The following is a 19,723-nucleotide window of genomic DNA, read 5'->3' as shown; positions in this document are numbered from 1 at the left end:
TGATGATAACATGGTATTATCAGTATTTACGCAGTTGTCGAATTGACACTGTCAACTGAAATAAATTACAGAACTATCTTGCTCGACATTGCTTTTTTTTTTCTGTCGGCAGAATCAGCTCTTATTACACTGCCTGAGAAAGACCCCGATCAAGGTCCATGCCCACAAAAAAATGTCCCTAAGCTTGAACTGTACCTAAGCGTAGATACCAACTAATGCTGAACCGGCCTACTAGTGGAACCGGCCTACTATTGCCGATCAACAGTTACGAGCAAAAGTGTATATCAATTCGGCCTCTCGGGCTGAATTCACGATACATTCAGTTCACAACTGCCGTTTATCACTGGCTAGCCGTCTTCGTTTATAATAATTGATGATTAGAGATTGCTGGCCTCTGTCCACCGGAAGAGTTCGAGCGTAAGTACCCTTCCTTGTGAGCAGGGGCCTGCTTCTCATAAAACAATAAAACCTTACATCTGTGTTTTTATTTCATTTCATATTTCGTCCGTTTAAAACTTTGGTTTTATACCTTGTTCTTGAAACTGTGCATTAAGAGCGTTTTTAAAGGCTTCATAATGACATGTCTTTTTAGTTTGTTTTTTTTTTTACTTTTCATTCGTACTTTGTGTAAGCAGCCGAGCTTTATATTGGCATTTCCTGTACCTATTACTATTCACTATTTCTGTAAGTCGAGCGTAAAAGAGTTTTCTGAAATTAATAAAGTTCCGGGGTTGAACTCGTTCATATTTCCTTGCAGACGCACATAACTGGCCTTACGGGAAACATATCATTTGATGCACAAGGAAATCGTGTGAATTTTACTATCGACGTAGTTGAGATGACGATGAACAGTGAAATGGTAAAGGTAAGCAGATCTTTCTCATTTACAAGCGTTGATCCATTTTTTTTTTCTTCTTTTCTCTTTGTTTTTCGTAATATCTCGCACGTGTGCTTTCGCTGGTTGACCGTAAGGACATAGTTTACGAAGCACGTAGGGGCCAGCTCTGTTCCAGAGCGAAAGAAGACGTTGGTGTTCGTGTGTTCCTCGCTTGGTCAATATTGAGCTGAGGCTGCCTTGCGTTTTGGACCCTTATCAGGCAGAGTGCCGGCGCCTGTAGTATTTTATGGTGTCATCAAATCAATCAATCAATCAATCAATCAATCAATCAATCAATCAATCAATCAATCAATCAATCAATCAATCAATCAATCAATCAACTTTTATACGGTATTCCCCTTTTCTGCCCTGGAGCTGCACACACGTACTTTACCATTTTCCCCCTCAGGGACCGAGGACGTGGGTCATGTTGCATGATATAATTAAACTAAGATACTAAAAATGCGTTCGATAACATTTTATTTCATTTTTTGATCATATAAGAAACGGTGGCAGATTTCGTCAGCAGCTTTCTAAAATTTTATTGTTCAGTGACTATGCAGCAACTAAATGAAGAGATGGACAAATTTCAACGCAACTACGAACGCAAATGCCAATTAGTGATCTTGAACAAATCAGCAATGTAGCTACTAGGAACGACAAATACTGTAACGTCTATTCAGCAAAAAAGAAATTGACAAAAACGATGACGCATACAACGTAAGAATCTGTCATAAATGTAAGAAAATTTGCACAATGAATTCAGAAGTAAGGAGCCGGTATGAAGCCAAAGACTACAACGTGTTAGGGCATCCCTGTGTGTCATCTGTAACCTCAAAAGTGCTGATGGTAACACATTTCTTCCTCCCTAGATTGCGGAGTGGAGTGACTCGTCTGGTTTACATCCGCATCCACCAAAGTACAAACGAGTGAAACAAGACAGTGAGCTAGAGAACAAAACATATATTGTGACTAGCATTTTGGTAAGTCTCGCCCCTTCGTATACATGCCTCTCGTATATATTGAATTCCTAATACATTCACACACAACTGTGTTACACAAACGACTTCACTTACTAACGTTCGCTGACGTCTTCCAAGATGGAAACAAATACATACCATACCGCGTTTCATACATACGCTGAGACGTTGTGGAGAGATAAACGATGAAGAAAAGGCGGGGAGGTCAACCAGAACTATAGCATCCTGTTTGCTGCCCTAGCCCTTTCGGCCCTGGCGGTGTCAATTGACACCATTACACGACATTTCCCCTAGAACCTCGGAAATGAAACCAAAACTGCTCATTCTTGGGGGAATACTTCTTCAATGATCCCCACTGCGATTGACACCAAAATTGCGGCCTGCTTGCGGAGCTGGGAGCCGGAAAGAAGAAGAAGCTTGACCGAAGTCATGGATGACGCCGAGGCTGGTCAGCTAAGGCGGGTAGGCGCCATTTTCGCGACGACGTACCGAAGCTGTTTCAATGAGTATCACACTGAAAAATGAGACGTGGTTCACATTTTGTGTACTCTAGCAGGGGCGTAGCCAAGGGGGGGTTGGGGGGGTTCAAACCCCCCCGAAATTTTTCAGTTTTGCTTGCGTATATATACACGCACACATACAAACGCACGCACGAACATACATGAAGTATGGTTGAACCCCCACCCCCCCGAAAAAAATTTCTGGCTACGCCCCTGTACTCTAGTGAGTAGCAGGAAAAAAGACGCCATTTTTCTCATTTCACAGCCGCTGAGCCCTGATGACCTAATTTGATGTCATGGCTATCAATCCATTAATACTTGCACCACTGGCTCAATTTTTCGTTTGTGGCCTTCTGAGGTCATAACCATTAGGAAAACACGCACAAGAAAAGTCGCCGACGAAAATAAAAAATCCAGGGCTGAAAGGGCTAGACTAGCAGGAGGGGAAAAGGGAATAAAAGATGGAAAGGAAAGAGGAGAGAATAGCAGGCGCGCGATTAAAAAAAGCGGTGCATGCGGAGCGGGAGTACTTTAACCTATTAAATAGGCCACTCCCACGCAATAAGTTCAATAAGGCATTAATTGATTTCCGCTGCGATGACAGTTCAGGCCAGAATTCCAGCACTTACTGTTCCGACAGGAGCCACAAGCAGTTCGGTGAGTAAAATGCACAATGCCGCAGGTTCCCTTGTCAGCTTCTCTGGCTGCAAAAAAAATTAGGGCAGCTTCGCACAGGTGGTGCTATGCCTGAAGGAACAGCGGAGCTAGGCGGCCTTTCTTAGCATACCAGCCAAGCCTAGCCTAGTGATGGCCAGTTAAGCCTAGGTATAGCCACATGAGCAAAGAGAGGGCCAGTTAAGCCTAGAAAAGCCAAGTTGAGGCTGTTGAGGCTCTCTCTCTCTCTCTCTACTTATTTCTCTGCCTTTTTCTTTCTCTCCGTGTCTTTCTTTCTCTTTCTCTCTATCTTTTTCTCGTTCCCTTGTCCACAGCAACGCAACCATGTGATTCCCATAAATGCTCATTCTGCTAGCGTGTCTGAATAGCCGAGTGGTTACAACGCTCGCCTTCGGACCGTGGGTACACTTGTTTGAATGCCGCTTCGCCAAGAAATTTTATTTCGTTTTATTTATTTCTTCTCCTCCTCCTCTCCTTCCTCCCCTCCCCTCCGCCGAGCAGAGTTTTCAGTTAACGCTCGCCTCCCTCCACCCTCCCGACTTTTTGCTCCAGCACTCCTCGTTTTACTAGGCTTTACTCTCTCCCATCCCAGGCTCTACCTTTCCTTCCCACCACTCTCCCTCACTCTCCTTCGCTCCGCTCTCTCCCTTCACTGTCTTCGCTTTCTCTCACACCTGCTGTGCTCGGTAGTGGGGCTTGCCCAATTTCTGTGGCGCATATGCAGCCGAGTTATTTGCAAACGCCTGCCTTACTCCGAGTTTAAACAGATCCACTGTTAATGATCGTGCTAGCCAAGCGCGAACCTTTGCTTGAGTCGCGGCGACGCGTCTTAACTGAAAAGCCCTAACGTGAGTAGAACTAAACGTTATATGTTCAAGAAAATTGTACCAACGGCTGCACAACACAGTTTGCTTCTTTTCGTTTTACGGTAGCAAACCACTTCGCTGACTGCGCAGTCTGACAATGAATTTCAGATGAATACAACGAACAATGAACGCAACGAACTATTCCTTCTTGCGAATATAGTCAATACAAGGAGTCTCGCTAGCTCCCAAAGCATTGCATGTACGATATGAAACGGAGTATAGCATGTTCTTGCGGCTCACCTGAGGTGTTCGTTCTTCCATCGTTGCTTCCGTCACCTGCTTAGTTCTTTATAAATATTCCGGAACAGTTGTTCTCAGTCTTGCCTCTGTGCAGTTAAAACTCGTAGCACATGTACAATGAGAGCGTTTCACCTAAGAATTCATGGTGAAGGCTGCGCAAGTTTAGGCATTTAAATATACGAGTATACAACGCAAGTGTTGATGCTATATTGGAATAGCTGCATAAAGTATGCGCCCTCATAAGGCAGTCGTGGTCATTAACGATACGTTTGCCGAAATCTCGCAGATGCTCAGACCAGAAAATAAAAAAAAAGTTTGTGCAGCTTGCACTAAGCCGCGCAAGGCTGCATCACTCTAGAGTTGGTGGGTACGTTTCAGCTACTCTTGTTAACTACCCGTACAGAATGATTGGGCGATCATTGAGCGTGTGCCGGTTGATGATGATGATGATAATTTTCTATCTACGACACACGGCAAACCTCGACCATAACAGCGCTGCTAGAAAACTTGCCGATACAATTTTCGGAAATATGAACTGTTGTTTGCTGTCATATAAACCGTAAGTGAAAACCATCAACAGCAAGAAAATTAAAACTTATAAACTTAGGTGTCCAGTGACACTCTCGAACTTTTATGTTATAGTTTTAACAAATGCTCTGTTCGTGGCTAGGTCCGACAAAATAATTTTTAAGTGAAATTTGTTACAGTGATCTCGTGTTGAAGAGCCACATACAAGGAAGCTTGTTCACACATTCGCACTACCTGCTATCAAGCAGTTAAAATTATTGTCATATTTTTTTTTCTTCTTTAGATCACACAAACGCTCACGTACAAGTGTATACAATTCTTAACAACGAAGATTTATTTAACCACCGCCATTTCTTCCCTAATAGGAGGAACCATACCTTATGTTCAAGAAGCCCGAACCAGGGCAAGTTCTTGTCGGGAACGACCAGTTCGAAGGATACTGCAAAGACTTGGCCGACCTAATAGCCGACCAAGTGAAAGTTAACTACATCCTGAAGCTTGTCAACGACTCCAAGTACGGGGGTCGCGATGTCAACTCTCCTGCCGGATGGAATGGGATGGTCGGCGAACTTATCCGCCAGGTGAGATGTGCGACGAACTTCAGACGAATTCCCAAACAAATGAGCAAACAAAAGTTGTGCCCCTTCAATAATAACACGAACACTTCAGCCTCAATTTTGTTCTAAAACTCTCCGCAGAGTTTAATTCATATACGTTTTTTTGTCGAGAGATGAGAGAGATAGGGAAGGAGATAAGTAGAAACACATACACGCGGGATTCTCATAATCGCTCAACAAGGCGGGTCGCTCGTAGAAACTTGAGCAGCGCCTTACTTTTAATGTGTCTCACCATACCCATTCCCCAGTGCAGGGTCGCAAACCGGATATTTGTCTTCTAGTTAACGTTCCTGCCTTTCCTCATTAAATTTACCACTCTCGCACCCTCTCCTATGTTGAGAACGTCGCGTGCCAAGTTCACTCAAACATTCGGTCATCTGATATAATCGCAAATGTTAGGAGTGTATAGTCTAACATATTGATACGCTATGGCACCTACTGGCTATGTTGCACGCGATACGACCTGAAGTAATACTAAATTAGGGAAAATATATGAGGCACGGAGCACCAGGCTTCTCTCAAGGCAGTAGGGTATATCTTATGTATTCCGCATAACATTTATAAGTATCATACGAATAAAAGCAGCAGACGAAGGAGGTGCAAATGTAAATACGCTGCTTCAATATATCCTCTAAGTCTATGCGTATAAGCTACACCCGACATATTCAATATCGTCTGCAAACGTACACGTCTTAGCTAAGTACCTACATGCTAAAGCTTAACATATGTCATTACCGTAAAGGGAATGTAAAGAGCGTAAGCCCCAAGCTCCTCGCGGCAATTAGCGCACCATCTAGATTTCGTTCGCATCGAATCGATAATTAGCTGTTCCAAAGAAAGCAGTCCTAATAGCACCAAAGCGTTAGGCCGCTTGTCGAGTGCCTTAATCACGAACGCAATCTATTCTACAGAGTACAGAGTCATTTTAAAGCTAAATAAAGAATAAGACAGGGTAAATGAACGAGTTATCAGCGGCAGACGTTTTCTTGCGACACTCTTTAATTAAGGAGGCCCACAGCGCCTAATGTTGCTGGATAAAGAAGAAAGTGCAAACCTTTCCGTTCCTATGTGGAGTTGTATTCACAAGAGTTAAAGCGAGATCGCTTCAGAGGAAATGAATTACGCCCAACCAAATCTAGATGTTTAAAGATTCTCAAAAAGAAATAATAATAAGCTGTCAGATCCAAATGTACATGTACATTACTTCATTTGCACGCACCTAAAGGAAGCTTTGTTTCTATGCCGCAATTTTAAGGTACGTAAAAATAGTTCTCATATGATGCAACCGACAGAGCTGGGTGTTAAAGTTGCAGAAAGGTTGTATGCAATGTTTATGCGCTTCTGCATGTGTAACTGGTAACTCGGTAAGGATAATATGCAAGAGTGCTTTGGACGATGTTCAATTCCTAGCGCTCATGTTTTGCAATATTATTAACCGTAAGTTTGCAAAATATAAGCATATAGGACGCTTCTAATAACTGTATTGAGGCTGCACGGCAATTTCATGCCGGAGAGAGAAAAATTGCTTTTACATGACTGTTTAAATTACGGCCCTGTATTTGTAACCTTGTATAGCCATTGAATATCCATTTTAATATTTCTGGACTCTCCTTAACGTTTAATGTAAGCTTAAACACGCGGATACTCTGAATAGTGCCCGTGAAAAAGCTTATGTTTGAGAATCATACATATGCTCCAACACAAAGAGCTTTAAATTATTTGTCTACTGTAATATTATATGTTAAATACGTTTCGGAGCATTTAGTCGAGTGACGTTCGCTCAACGACTAGTAAAAATGTTTTGTTAGCACAAGCTATATTTACGTAATTTTATGAGGTATGTGTGCTCGGCCATTGATGTACGACAATCCTTGCACTGGCATGTTCGCTGAAATCGATGCACTGTTAGCATGAAGCTTAAACCCAGCGCATTCAGAACCTCCGTGTGAAAGCTCCTGCATAAGCCTCCAACACGAAGGACACAAGTACACGAATGACAAGCAAAGAGACCAAGGGAATCGTTAGGCGCCTCATGGTCGTCTAGCGACACGCTAGAGAAAAAATTCGGCACAGCAAGCCCTGTTTGAGTTGGTAGTTGCACAGACATGTTTCTTCAAAATATTTCTGTTGTCATTTGTGTTCGGAAGGAGGTACGTAAAAACTAAAACTCTGTTCTCATCTTGCTTAACATTACATCGGTCTTCCCGACAGCACACAAGACCATATGTAGGCGCTGTTCTTCAAAGTGGTTCATTTCGTTGCAGGAGGCGGACATTGCTATCGCACCCCTGACTATCACGTCAGCCCGGGAGCGGGTGATCGACTTCACTAAGCCCTTTATGTCGTTGGGAATCAGCATCATGATCAAGAAGCCCATGAAAATGAAGCCCGGAGTGTTCTCCTTCATGAACCCGCTGTCGCGAGAGATCTGGATGTGCATCATATTCGCCTACGTGGGCGTCTCGGTGGTGCTCTTCCTCGTCAGCCGGTTCTCGCCACACGAGTGGCGCTACGAGGAGACCTTCGTGGGGCCCTCGGTGTCCAACGACTTCTCGCTCTACAACAGTCTCTGGTTCTCCCTGGGAGCCTTCATGCAACAGGGGTGCGACATCTGCCCCAGGTAGGCCGACCCGGGGAGCTCGCCTTCGTTTCACGGCACCATTTGCAAACCATGTCATGTGCTGCTGTCTTACGCGCGCTGCATTGACGCGCAGCTGCGTTCGAAGAACGAGCACTGTGAAGCCACGTGCTCCACGAAATAGAGACCGTGGTCTTCAAGGTACTGTATTGAAACAATATGCTGTGAAGCCACGCGCTCCACGAAATAGAGAACGTGGTCTTCAAGGTACTGTATTGAAACAATATGCTATGAAGCCACGTGCTCCACGAAATGGAGACCGTGGTCTTCAAGGAACCATATTGAAACAATATGCTAGGAAAGCAGTGGTTTAATATCTCTACCGGTACAAGCAAGCCTAGCTCTGTATGCTCATAGTCCATTTAATGCACCACGTCAAGGACCACAGTTCCGGCCACTGATTGTGGCCTCCGGCAGGAATACATCTAATTGGAGCACGGAACAACGTGAACATGTTTACACACACTTCTGTCAGCAGTATGGCTACTGTGATGATACATTATAAGTGATGTTTACAATAGGAACCTGAATAGATCCCGGGACCACTGTCTGAAGAACAAGGCTCTTACGCTGACATATCATGTTTACACAGGCACTAATAAGCGGACGTGGGTTCAGATAGGCTAAACAAAAAACGTCAGAAGTTGAGCCCAGTCAGAAAACAAGAGCAGTCGTTTCTTCGTTGTTCCCTGTGTGGTCATCATTGCCTATCTTCTGGGTCGCGCGCCAATATCCCAAATACAATCTAATCAGCATCAACAAGCTACTCAGTTAAGATCTTAGCCGAGTAGCTTTTGACATTGTCGGCATACTGTAGGAACGGCTGATTTCCAGAAGAGTGTGGCTAGCGTTCGCTTCTTCGAACTGATAAGTGATGATATACAATGTTTCAGTAAATAAAGATATTAATATTCAGCAGCGCACGACATGGCTTGCAAAGGAGCCGACTTGCAGGGGAGCCAAGGAGCACCCTGTTTCGAGACGCTCCCTCTAACTCTCAGTGTGGGCACTGTTTCCACCGCTCGGCCTGCTTCTACTTTTGGTTTTGCTATTTTTTATATTATTCGTTTCGTTGCCTGTTTAGCCAGAACGACGCACGCACCACGGAAGAGCATGTGCACACATGTACACAAGTGCACGCTGGGCACATGACCACGTGTTCGCTCTCCACGAGCGAAGAAAAAAGTTTGAAACTCGTGAGAACGGTACAACAAAATAATATGAACTTCACTGTCTGTGAGAATCTTCTTGCACGATGAACGTTACTGTCCATGCCCCTTGCTAAGCTCACGTCCTCGTTTTGCACAATTTAGACAAGGCATCACGACTGTGGCGGACGTCGTTGTATTTTCGCATGTGTTCGACAGTGTAACTGACCAGTGAGACGACGTAATTTTTTTATATGTTAGTATAATTTTACTTGTCCGCTGTTACAGCCCCAGATCATCAGCAGATTGTTCACTTAATATATTTCATACACCACTTCGGGCGAAGAAAGAGCACTCTCTTGCTGTTTCCAAGAACAAACGCTTCTCCCTTCTCCCCCTGAATTTAACGACAGCTTCATATTACCACGTCATGTATGCCATTGATGGATGTTTCGATGTCAACTTCTTTCTCGAGTTCGACTGATTTGTACTGAGTCAACGACGAGGACGAGGTGGAGGATGTTGACTGCAAGCTTATCAAGCCTTGCAAGCGATACTGGCAATTGACATGCCCAGGTACATCCTTCAGTAAACTTTCACAATCCCATTGGGAATTAGTGGTACTTTAAACCGAAGGTACTTCGAGTTCGTTAGGGCACTTAATGACGAAAATAACGCTCGGTCACGTCAGTAGTACGCGTAATCACTGATGGAAGTTGCGCGTGAAAGGCGACTTATTCGAAAACAACCAATTCGTCTTCGGGTCCTGGCAAGGTTTGTAGAGCTTAAACATACGGACAGTTGCTCATGTCAGTTACGTGATATAATCATACTGTGTTGTCTCATTCTGAATAAGCGCAATTATGTTAACATCCTATCACCTATGCAACAAGCGATAAAAACGTTATGAATGAGCACCTATCAAACTTTAAGTGATGGGCATGGGTTAAAAATAGCACGCTTCGAACGAAGAACTGCTATATTATAGGTAAGGTCAATTTTGCACTTCTTTTTTATATGGTATCAGAGTATCTAGTTGCCAACGGGCTCTTTTGAAACATCGCCGACGGTACTTCACTGGCAAAAAAGAATTTATTGGTTCTATTTATAGCCGGAGTCTTAGAAGGCCAAAGTCCCGCCGTACAGGATCTCTAGTTGATCACTCAAGGCAGTGTTGCCATCGTGCCGATCCTGTAGTCGTCGCTATACCCTCCCAATTTATCCGTTCCTCCCCGCCGGCCAGTAATCCTCTTACTCATTTGTATCAGCAGCCTTACACCGTCTGTGCTTTTCGCCGATGCCTTGGTGTTAAGTTGATGGAAACCTTACCCACACTGACGACGGGCAGATGTCGTAACCTTATCGGTGGACGGCGCCCAGGGCTACGGGGCCCGGAGACGAATTGGCCCTGACGGGCAAATAACCCCAGAGCGAGGCGTTGTGTTGGGCCGTTCAGGGTCGATCGAGATAAGACTATGCTTTGTTTCTACTCGCTTGTATCGCTTTTGCTGAAGCTTGTCAGCTATATGATCTTAGGTCGACAACAGCTAGTTTGTACGTCTCGTACAAGCTTTTCATGTCGAAAGGTAGACAGCTTTAGGCTTGTTTTGTTTTTTTTTCTCCTTTACGTACGTTTTGAGAACGTCATCATAAGTGTAGCCATTTTTTTGCATCTGATTACAATATACGAATAGAGAGGGTATGCACCACATCTTTGATCATGCACTGGCCATTCGCACACTACACTAAACGTTAATCGCCCAGTGACAGAGTAAAGTAAACCATGCCGGCTCTCACTGTTTTCGTTGCTTAGGAAACCGCACGTGATGCAACGCTCTTCATGGTTATTGAGTGAACGCTTCGTTGATAAATGCTTAAATGCATCTTCTTATCTTTTGTTGCTTAGCAGTGCATATTTAATTTGAATTATAAAATCAAACTAATTTCACAGCCCAAACTTAAGAACAACAGTTAAAACAAGTACAAGCAAAAAGCTCGAAATGGGTTTGACTTGAGCTCTACTTGTATGCTCATGTGACAAACTGTGAAATGACAAGGAAACGTTTGGGAAATAGACTGATAGTGCAGCATTTTCTGGCAAGCTAATTAATTAGTGATGCATAGTTCATAGATAAAACAGCACAAACGTAACAAGACACAAAGAAGACACAGGACAGAGGTTAGTTGAAGTCAGCGCTCTGTGCTGTGTCTATTTTTTTTGACATAATGCAAAAGAAGATGTTGGCGCACAAATAAGGCGCCGGCTACTCCTTAGCCCTTGAATGTAGATCGAGCATACAGCATAGAAATAACATACAAACAGCAGCACATGCAAAATAAGCACACGAGCACACGTATGGAAACACACACTCACACACACACATATCAAACAACACCATCGTAACGTAAGAGGAACTGTCCGAAAGGCAATTAATAATGTCTCTGATAATGCCACTGGTCAGTACTGAATCTAATCGGCACATTCGGGCAACATAGCAGTCGACACATCTGGTCATATTGGGGATGAATCCGCACATATGGGCAACATAACAGTCGACACATAACAGACGTCAGCACACACATATAATATGTATAATCTTTGTATCTTGTTAATTTTGTGCTGTTTTATCTATGGACTAATAGTGAAAGGCTGTACGACAGCTCCAGGTAAGCATGAAGAAGTCTTTATCTACTGCAGTCATTTACCACCACCTGGCCACACCACTATCGGCAAAGCCTGGCTTGAGTTCTTAAGGGCTTTCTTTTCACGCACTGCAAATGCCTCGTTCTAAAACAGCCCGCCCTGAAGTCTGGGCCTTTTCTTGCAGATCGGTGGCCGGTCGCATCGTTGGCAGTGTGTGGTGGTTCTTCACGCTCATAATCATATCGAGCTACACTGCCAACCTGGCTGCCTTCTTGACCGTCGAGAGAATGGTCACGCCCATCAATTCAGCCGATGACCTCGCCAAACAAACGGAGGTCGAGTACGGCACGCTGTCCTTCTCCTCTACTCAAGAGTTCTTCCGGGTAAGTTAATGAATGACAAAGAACAGAAATGTTTTACGACATTGAATCAAGGAAGTGACGCCTGAGCTTTCGTAGCAACGGATCGTTTCACGTAAAGGCGTCAAACTTTTCTATTAACTAGTTCGCGTTATTTTATCAAAACAGCAGTATATAGGATGTGCCTTGGTAGGTTTACTTTACTTTATTATGTCAACTGCAAATATTTTTCAAGAACTATGCAATGATGATGTACCGGTCACTTCTCTTCACATGCACACGTATATTTTTTTCCTTGCTATCAAATGAAAGTTAATAATATTTATTAAAAGAATAGATAAGTTAAGATTGTTTGCTTCAGCAAAGGACTAAAAAAGGTTCAATAACAGTATATCCTGCACATTCTTTCGTTATATCGACAAACGTTTGTAAAGAATATAGCTTGCTAAACTAAATCGATCCCACGACTATGTGTAGAGCATGAACTATAGTTTTTATGTCATAAATTAAAAGAAATTCTGTCCTTTATTGCTTTTTCTTGGCCTACTGTCTCGACATAATTTGAAGCTAATCACTATGCTTCAAGTAGACTTTTAATTACGTTACTGCATTGCTCTAGGTACTAAATCTGGGATATATCTGTGAGAAAGCGCTCCTTTCCTGTATATCTAATTTCAGGGAGAGCTTTTAGCTATCATAATGGCCTACGTAAATATCTGTTTGGTACTGCCGGTTTAAGCAGCTTCAAACACTGGTATGTTTCGGCGATATACGGGTCATCCTTTCATATATTTGTCTTCTTTGCTTGTTTACTTTGGATGTCTAGGTGAAACTCGCATGGTCAAGAAATAAGGTGTGGAGAAAATATTTGATACAGCTAATATCCTGCTATAACGTATGCATCGCTGTATTACAGCGCTCCAAAATCGCCGTGTACGCGCGGATGTGGGAGTTCATGAACACCCGCAAGCACGTCTTCACGTCCACGTACGAGGAAGGCATCCGGCGCGTGCGCGAGTCCAAGGGCAAGTACGCCTTCCTCATGGAGTCCACCAAGAACGACTACATCAACGAGAGACACCCCTGCGACACCATGAAGGTGGGCAGGAACCTCGATGCCAAGGGATATGGCGTCGCTACGCCGCTTGGCTCGAATCTCAGGTACGAAGGTGGCTCTCGTTCATGCGTCGCTTCTTTCAAAAGCGAAGCTCTTGTATCTCGCCGTAGTTTGTGCGGGTTTGCAAAAAACTCCACAGTTGGGTATGCGCCACAGGAATTGGACAAGCCCCACTACCGAGTACAGCAGGTGCGAGCGTTAAACGAAAACTCGGCTCGGCGAAGTGGAGCACGTGAAACATGTGAAAGAGAGAGAGAGAGAAGGAAAGAGATAGAAAGAAAAAAAGAAAATAAAGAGAGAACAAAAGAGAAAGAGAAAAATAGAGAGGAATGAGGGGAACAACACTTAAAAAATAGAAAGACTGAGAAAGACATCGAAAGAGAGAGAAAGAAGGGTAAAACGAGAAATACAGATAGAAAGAGAGAAAGAGATGGTGAGAGAAAGAAAGAAATAGAAAGAGAGAAATATAAACAAACAGATACAAATCAGAGATACAATAAACAGAGAGAAAGATAAAGAAAGAGAAGAAAGAAATAAAAGAAAAAACAAGGAAGGCCACCCAGCTGCTCTTTTCATTCAAAGCTTGGCCCCACTATTGCGAATCAGCCATAATTTTTTTTCGAAGGCTTTAAATTTCGTTATAAGGTAGATCGAGCAGGAACAACCGATTATAATACGAACAAGAGGCAAACACATGTTGAATCTGCCGCTGGCTGTGTCCATCCTTTATGCTTCTGCGCTCTAATTTCGACAGGAGTATTTAAAATACGCCCCACATTGAACGGCACTAACATTCAAGGTTGATTCTTTTTCATTAGAAAGCACGGGATAAATTACTAGAGAGCAAGAAAGAAGGAATGGGCGAGACTTTTTCATTAATAGAGATGGAGTTAATTACTATGATTTACCCTAATGTACCGTATATTTTTTCGCCAACTTTTCACTTATAGAGCTCTGTAGCTATTTGCGAAATAATCACGCAAGAATTTAGTAAAGGAGTAAGTTTCTAATCGAGCAATGATGATGCATATTCTATCAGATAAATAAAGCTTTTTAAAGCTAAAGTAAAACAGGTTACTAAACGACTTGAAAAATTAGCGAATTCAGCCGCACTAGAACAAAACGTGAAATTTTAAAAATATATTCATAAAACTAACAGTCTCTGAGCCCTCTGATTGACCTTCTTGGGTAATTAATGATAAGCAAGGCAACCTTTTTATGAAATAACTGAATCGAAAGCTAGTCATACTGCTTCCAATAGGAACACTCTCTGCGCGCCTGCCTATCATTGTATCAACAAAGCAATGCAACGTAACTAATATAAATTAAAAACAAATCGTCAGTACTGGTGCGCGGCCGGTTGGTAACGGCTCTTCTCAAAAGATGAGGCTATGCGACGAGGAATAATGATGCATTTTATCACCGAAAGTCTTAGGACGCGCTTAATGGATGGATGATTTAATGATCGCGGCATTATATACACACCCCACGGGGCGCTCTCCAAACATCTATAATCAGCTGGCCCTAATGTAGCCAGCTGCGAACGGATGCAAGCACGCATTGTAATTTCAAAACAGCCATGCCTGCAGGAATGTTTATATTCATCTGGTTTCTTTATCTTGGCAGTCCCGCGGTTTGAGAATGCGCAAAAATAAGTGCTTACACAGAGTATGCAAGGCAGCGTCGATGGAAATATCATGCACATGGTTGCTGTCCCACAATCATACTTGGGGTTGTCCTTCTTGAAAAAACTATGAGCGCACAGAAAACACGAACGACAAAAATACACACATATGCACACAAGTGCATATGTGTGTCTTTTTGTCGTCCGTGTTTTCCAAAGTGCGCTCTTAGTTTTTTCAATATGGAATACCAACGTGCCCAAACCGCCGCACTGCTGGGGTTGTCCTCTTTTTTTTTTATCTCTTTCATTTTGCTACTGCTGCTGTAGATTGTAAATCGCGTGGAAATGAATGAACGCGTGAGAATTTTTCACTCTATCAGTATAAGTAGATTATTTTTCTTGTTATTTCTCTCACCACTGTGCATGATCCCGAGAGAAATTTCCAAGCCTATTTCTTTTGCGCCATGTATTGCATGCTGAGAATTGTTTTCTTGTACTTCATTATGTTCTGCGTGATCTTGTTTACATAGTTTAGCATTGTAGAGCCCCCCTCCCCCTTAAACAATGTCCCTAGAGGGAACTGTGGGTACATGCGTAAATAAATCTCCCTAACAACATTCACGCTTATTTTCTCTCTGTAGGGACCGGCTGAATCTCGCAGTTCTCAGCATGAAGGAAAACGGGGACCTGGCTCGTTTAGAGAACAAGTGGTGGTATGATCGCAGTGAATGCAGAAGCGGTGACAGCAAGGTGAGTGTTACAAACGGCGTTTTTTTTTTTAGTTGTCAGAGGCACCAGATCACGGCAGTTTTGTATTCTCTCAGAGGCTGGCTGAGAAGTGTTCACGTCGCCAAAAAATTCAAGGTGTTCTCGATCAGAGGCATTCATTTAAACAAGCCGCTTAGAAAAAGAAAAAAAGGTTCAACGCGTCTTCGCAAATAACTACTGTCTAGCGCTGTTTACTCGTGGTCTCATTTTTCATAATCTCGAAGCATATTGCAGGGAACTGCTTATAGCCGCAAAAATATAACACGTTTTTTTTATGTTTGCTGTTTAAAGACCATTTTTTTTATAATACGATGGGAGTGTCCCGTCCACCAGAACACATGAATTACATTTGAAATAATTCCATATGAACACGCGCATGAACAGTCTAAAAACACATGTAATCGTATTTTTATGCCTGTAAATGACGTATGGAAACATACAAATAGTTATTACAAAAAATATCTTGAGTTTTACGTGCCAAAACAAAGATCTGCATAGAAAGCGGGCGATGATGGTAGACACCGAATTAGTTTTGACGACGTGAGTTCCATAACGGGCAGTGAGTAAGGCGGGTAATGCGAAATCTTACGTTCGACCACCATATGTAAGTTGGAGATTATTAGATGCAGCGCTTATGGTTGCTTTTCCAATAAGGAGAATATAAGTTGTTGTTTAACGGCTGTTCTTGAATGCAGCCTTGCTGCAGCATCTAATAAGTGCAAAGCCGCCGACAGATTATTACGAGCACCCCCAAGTATGATACACATGTTGGTATTTGTACTAATGTCTTGGCACAAATATAAATACGAAAGCTAACAGCCATACAAAGAGGAACTTTGTATAGCTGGCCCGCTTGAAGTTGCCCGCTTGTGACGCAACAGGTAATGTGACCTTAATGAGGCCCAGAAGACGCAGCGAAGCGCCCACACTCAAGGCACAGATTACAGCCCGGCCGAGTCCCCACAATCGATGACGAAGAACACCACATGATAACGAGGATGTATGAACAACGAAGATACGCCAAATAAACGCCTGCAATATATGTGATTTCGTTCAATTTAAAACGCCTTTAATACTTCTACGTCATTAATTTCCGTCCTAGTAACAAGATAAATAACCAAAGTTGTCGTTACTGTTTTCTTGGTTAATGCTGTTGCACACTGTACTGCTGTAAAGAAATATTTTAGCTGACTTGTTGTAAGCTTCGTTACAGTGCTATTAAAACCAGTAATTTAAGCTCGGGTATCAGTTAATAATGACTCATTACTCAAGATACCATGTTGCCGATCAGGCGCTGAAATGCTGCCGGCTAAACACCAATGTTTTGATAGGGCCGTACTTATTCTGTTTCGGCAAAGTTTGGGGCAGAAATAAGCTTCATGAGCAGGTCATCGCCCTTAACAACGGACTACAAGACTGCCGTAACGATGTTACATACCATTTCAGGAGCGCACCTAATCAGCCCGGTTGATACATAGTTAAGACGGGAACAAACAGGTTCTTGATTACATACCATTAGCCTACATGCGTGCACGTAATTACACACACAACGCTTCCCCTTAATTGCGATATCTTGCTCTAAAAATGCTTTATATGATGTCTTTCCAAGTTTCGCGTATATATATATATATATATATATATATATATATATATATATATATATATATATATATATATATATATATATATATATATATATATATATATATATATATATATCTGTTTTCGCACTTTTCAGTGCCTCTGCTCAGCAATCTTGAGCCAACAATCACTGCACATCACGGTTTCAAGAAGCAACAAAACCCTCTATGTTACAATCAAATAAAGTATTCTCGCTAGAGTAAATCTGACGCGAACTTAGGTTTATTAACCGATGTCTTTGTAACTACAATGACTATATTCGTCGCGTTATCCTAATAAAATCTGTGCCGTCATATTGCTCAAACCTCAGTACATCCCCAGCGGTCAAGTAAGTGCTAGTGACACAATATACTTCTGTTAACACCATTCATTATCATTTTCAACCCATTATGTTCACTGCAGTACAAAGGCCTCTACCAAAAATCTCTAGTTCACTCTTCTTGCACGAGCTGATTCCCTTTTATCCCTGCGAGCCTTTTTATTTCGTCAGTGAAAAATTTTTCAGTCCGGAAAAAAATTGTAGGAAGAAAGGAAGGAAACAAAAAGCCGGAAGGCAGGGAGGTTAGCCAGAAAAGCATCTGGTTGGCTACCCTACGCTGGAGGATTGGGAGAAGGGAATAGAAAGAATAGTGGATCAAATATACCTGCAGGGCATAACTATTATAGAGGGAAAAGTTGGGAAGAGGCATCATATTCTATGCTGAAACAGAAATAGCCGCGTTTACATAATGGCAAATTGGAATGCAGAGCATCGCATTTTCATAGAACCGCGTGGCTGTTACGTGCTAGGAAGGAAAATCGGCCACAAATAAGCTAGTAGAGGTCGATTAATCCAGGCAAATTGCTTAGCGCGATGCTCTTAAACGATGGCTCATCGAGTCTAGAAAAGGAAAAAAAAATCACCGAAGATTACGATACTGCCTAATGCGAATTCTGAGCGCAATTGTATAGGTGTTTTGATATTGCGATAAGTTGAGACAAACAGTTTGAGAGAGACGTGTGCGTATGTACAGTTGCATACCACTCTTTATTTTACACAACTCTTTGTTTAAGAAACACTCCTCTGTCAGTATTTGATTGTAATGAAGGAAGTTTTGTGCTCGGAGAAGTGAATGGTGATATGCTCACTTGCTGCACCAATGCCGGGTCCTCAAAGACGAGGTTTATGCAAGTGTTTCGCGAGGTCGACACAGCAATGGGATGAATTACAATGGAGAAGAACACCCCGTTCTTCTCCATTGTTCTAGGAAGCACTAGTTTGTTTTTATATCGACATTAAGGTCACCCCCAAGTAATATTGGTGTGAGTCGATGTGCGGTTAATGCGAGACGCACGAAGTGCACGACGTCTTTGGTCAGCGCGGTGCGCGAGAAGTACACAGCCACTACCAATGAATAGAACGCCGTGAGTAGCGTGACTGGCACGCACAATTTTGTGCTGCCCATATAACATCAACCGCAGCAGACAGAACGTAGCGCGACTGCCTCGCTAACCGGGAGACCGCGGAAGGCAGCGCGTGGGCGCGTTCCACAACAACCGCCGCGGACCGGCCTCCGTTTATGCAGCGCTTGATTTCCATATATGGTATCGGTGGACGACCTCGCCGCATACCTTAATGATGACGTCATCTGTGACCGCACGACGGCGCGCACTACTGTGGCGCCGCGAGTGGCTGCCGCGGAACCTGTCGTCTCGCCACTGTCGTTCCCTCCTCCTCGCGCTCTCTTCGCTATCGCTGTCTTTCGTCTTCCGCTGCGCTCCGCGTTCGCTCTCTTTTGTCCTCCTTCGCTCTGTCGGTTACGACGACACCGACGCCGCTCAACGCAGGGACGGGCGCCTAAGAGCTGCTTTCTAAAAAAAAAAAAGAAAAGAAAAATGCGGGACTGTGGTCACCGCGTACACTCATCGGTAAAACGCGCCGGCCAGAACTAAGCTGTTGTTTCAGCATGATTCAAACGAAATCGTGGGAGCTGTGAACGCTTTCACATAGCGTTACCGTGACAAGCTGCGAAAATGCGATACGCTTCAGTCACGCTGTGTATCATGTAAACGCGACTTGTGATCTCGCTAATCAAGTGGTCCATTAGCTCTGGGCAGGTGTTCTGCGCAGTTACTTGATGTGCCTCTAGACGTTGCTTTGATTTATTGCTGTGGCTGTTCTCGCAGGAGTCCACTCAGAACGAGCTCACACTAAGCAACGTTGCCGGTTGCTTTTACATCCTTATCGGAGGACTTGTGCTGGCCATGGTGGTGGCCTTGCTAGAGTTTTGCTACAAATCTCGCATGGAAGCAGCGCGCTCGAAGGTGAGCAATCAACTTATTCGTAATGGCAATATGATCAATGCTTAATGCGTAAATGAGGTAGAGTGCTGAGTTACACGTGTTTAGAATAACACATGGACAATCCAAGGAAGACAAAGGGGTCACATAGTGCTAAATAGTAAGTGACTGACCGATGTGATCAAAGGATGTCTCAGCTGAAAACGAACGTGTCCTTATGG

The 19,723-nt window shown here is 43.3% G+C and overlaps 1 protein-coding gene across 3 annotated transcripts in view; it reads left to right on the top strand.

Annotated features, from left to right (window-relative positions):
- Positions 1–19,723, top strand: part of LOC119382979 (glutamate receptor 1) — a 154,702-nt gene that overhangs the window by 127,366 nt on the left and 7,613 nt on the right. For all 3 annotated transcript variants that reach the window (XM_037650922.2, XM_037650921.2, XM_037650923.2), the window contains 8 exons: positions 758–865; positions 1,750–1,860; positions 5,032–5,247; positions 7,548–7,903; positions 11,898–12,096; positions 12,989–13,233; positions 15,455–15,563; positions 19,389–19,526. In XM_037650922.2, the coding sequence (XP_037506850.1) occupies positions 758–865; positions 1,750–1,860; positions 5,032–5,247; positions 7,548–7,903; positions 11,898–12,096; positions 12,989–13,233; positions 15,455–15,563; positions 19,389–19,526 (1,482 nt within the window). The remainder of the gene's footprint in view (positions 1–757; positions 866–1,749; positions 1,861–5,031; positions 5,248–7,547; positions 7,904–11,897; positions 12,097–12,988; positions 13,234–15,454; positions 15,564–19,388; positions 19,527–19,723) is intronic.

The sequence above is a fragment of the Rhipicephalus sanguineus genome, chromosome 2 (assembly GCF_013339695.2).
Source record: "Rhipicephalus sanguineus isolate Rsan-2018 chromosome 2, BIME_Rsan_1.4, whole genome shotgun sequence".
Lineage (NCBI taxonomy): Eukaryota > Metazoa > Arthropoda > Arachnida > Ixodida > Ixodidae > Rhipicephalus > Rhipicephalus sanguineus.
This window is presented reverse-complemented; position numbering and strand designations above follow the sequence as displayed.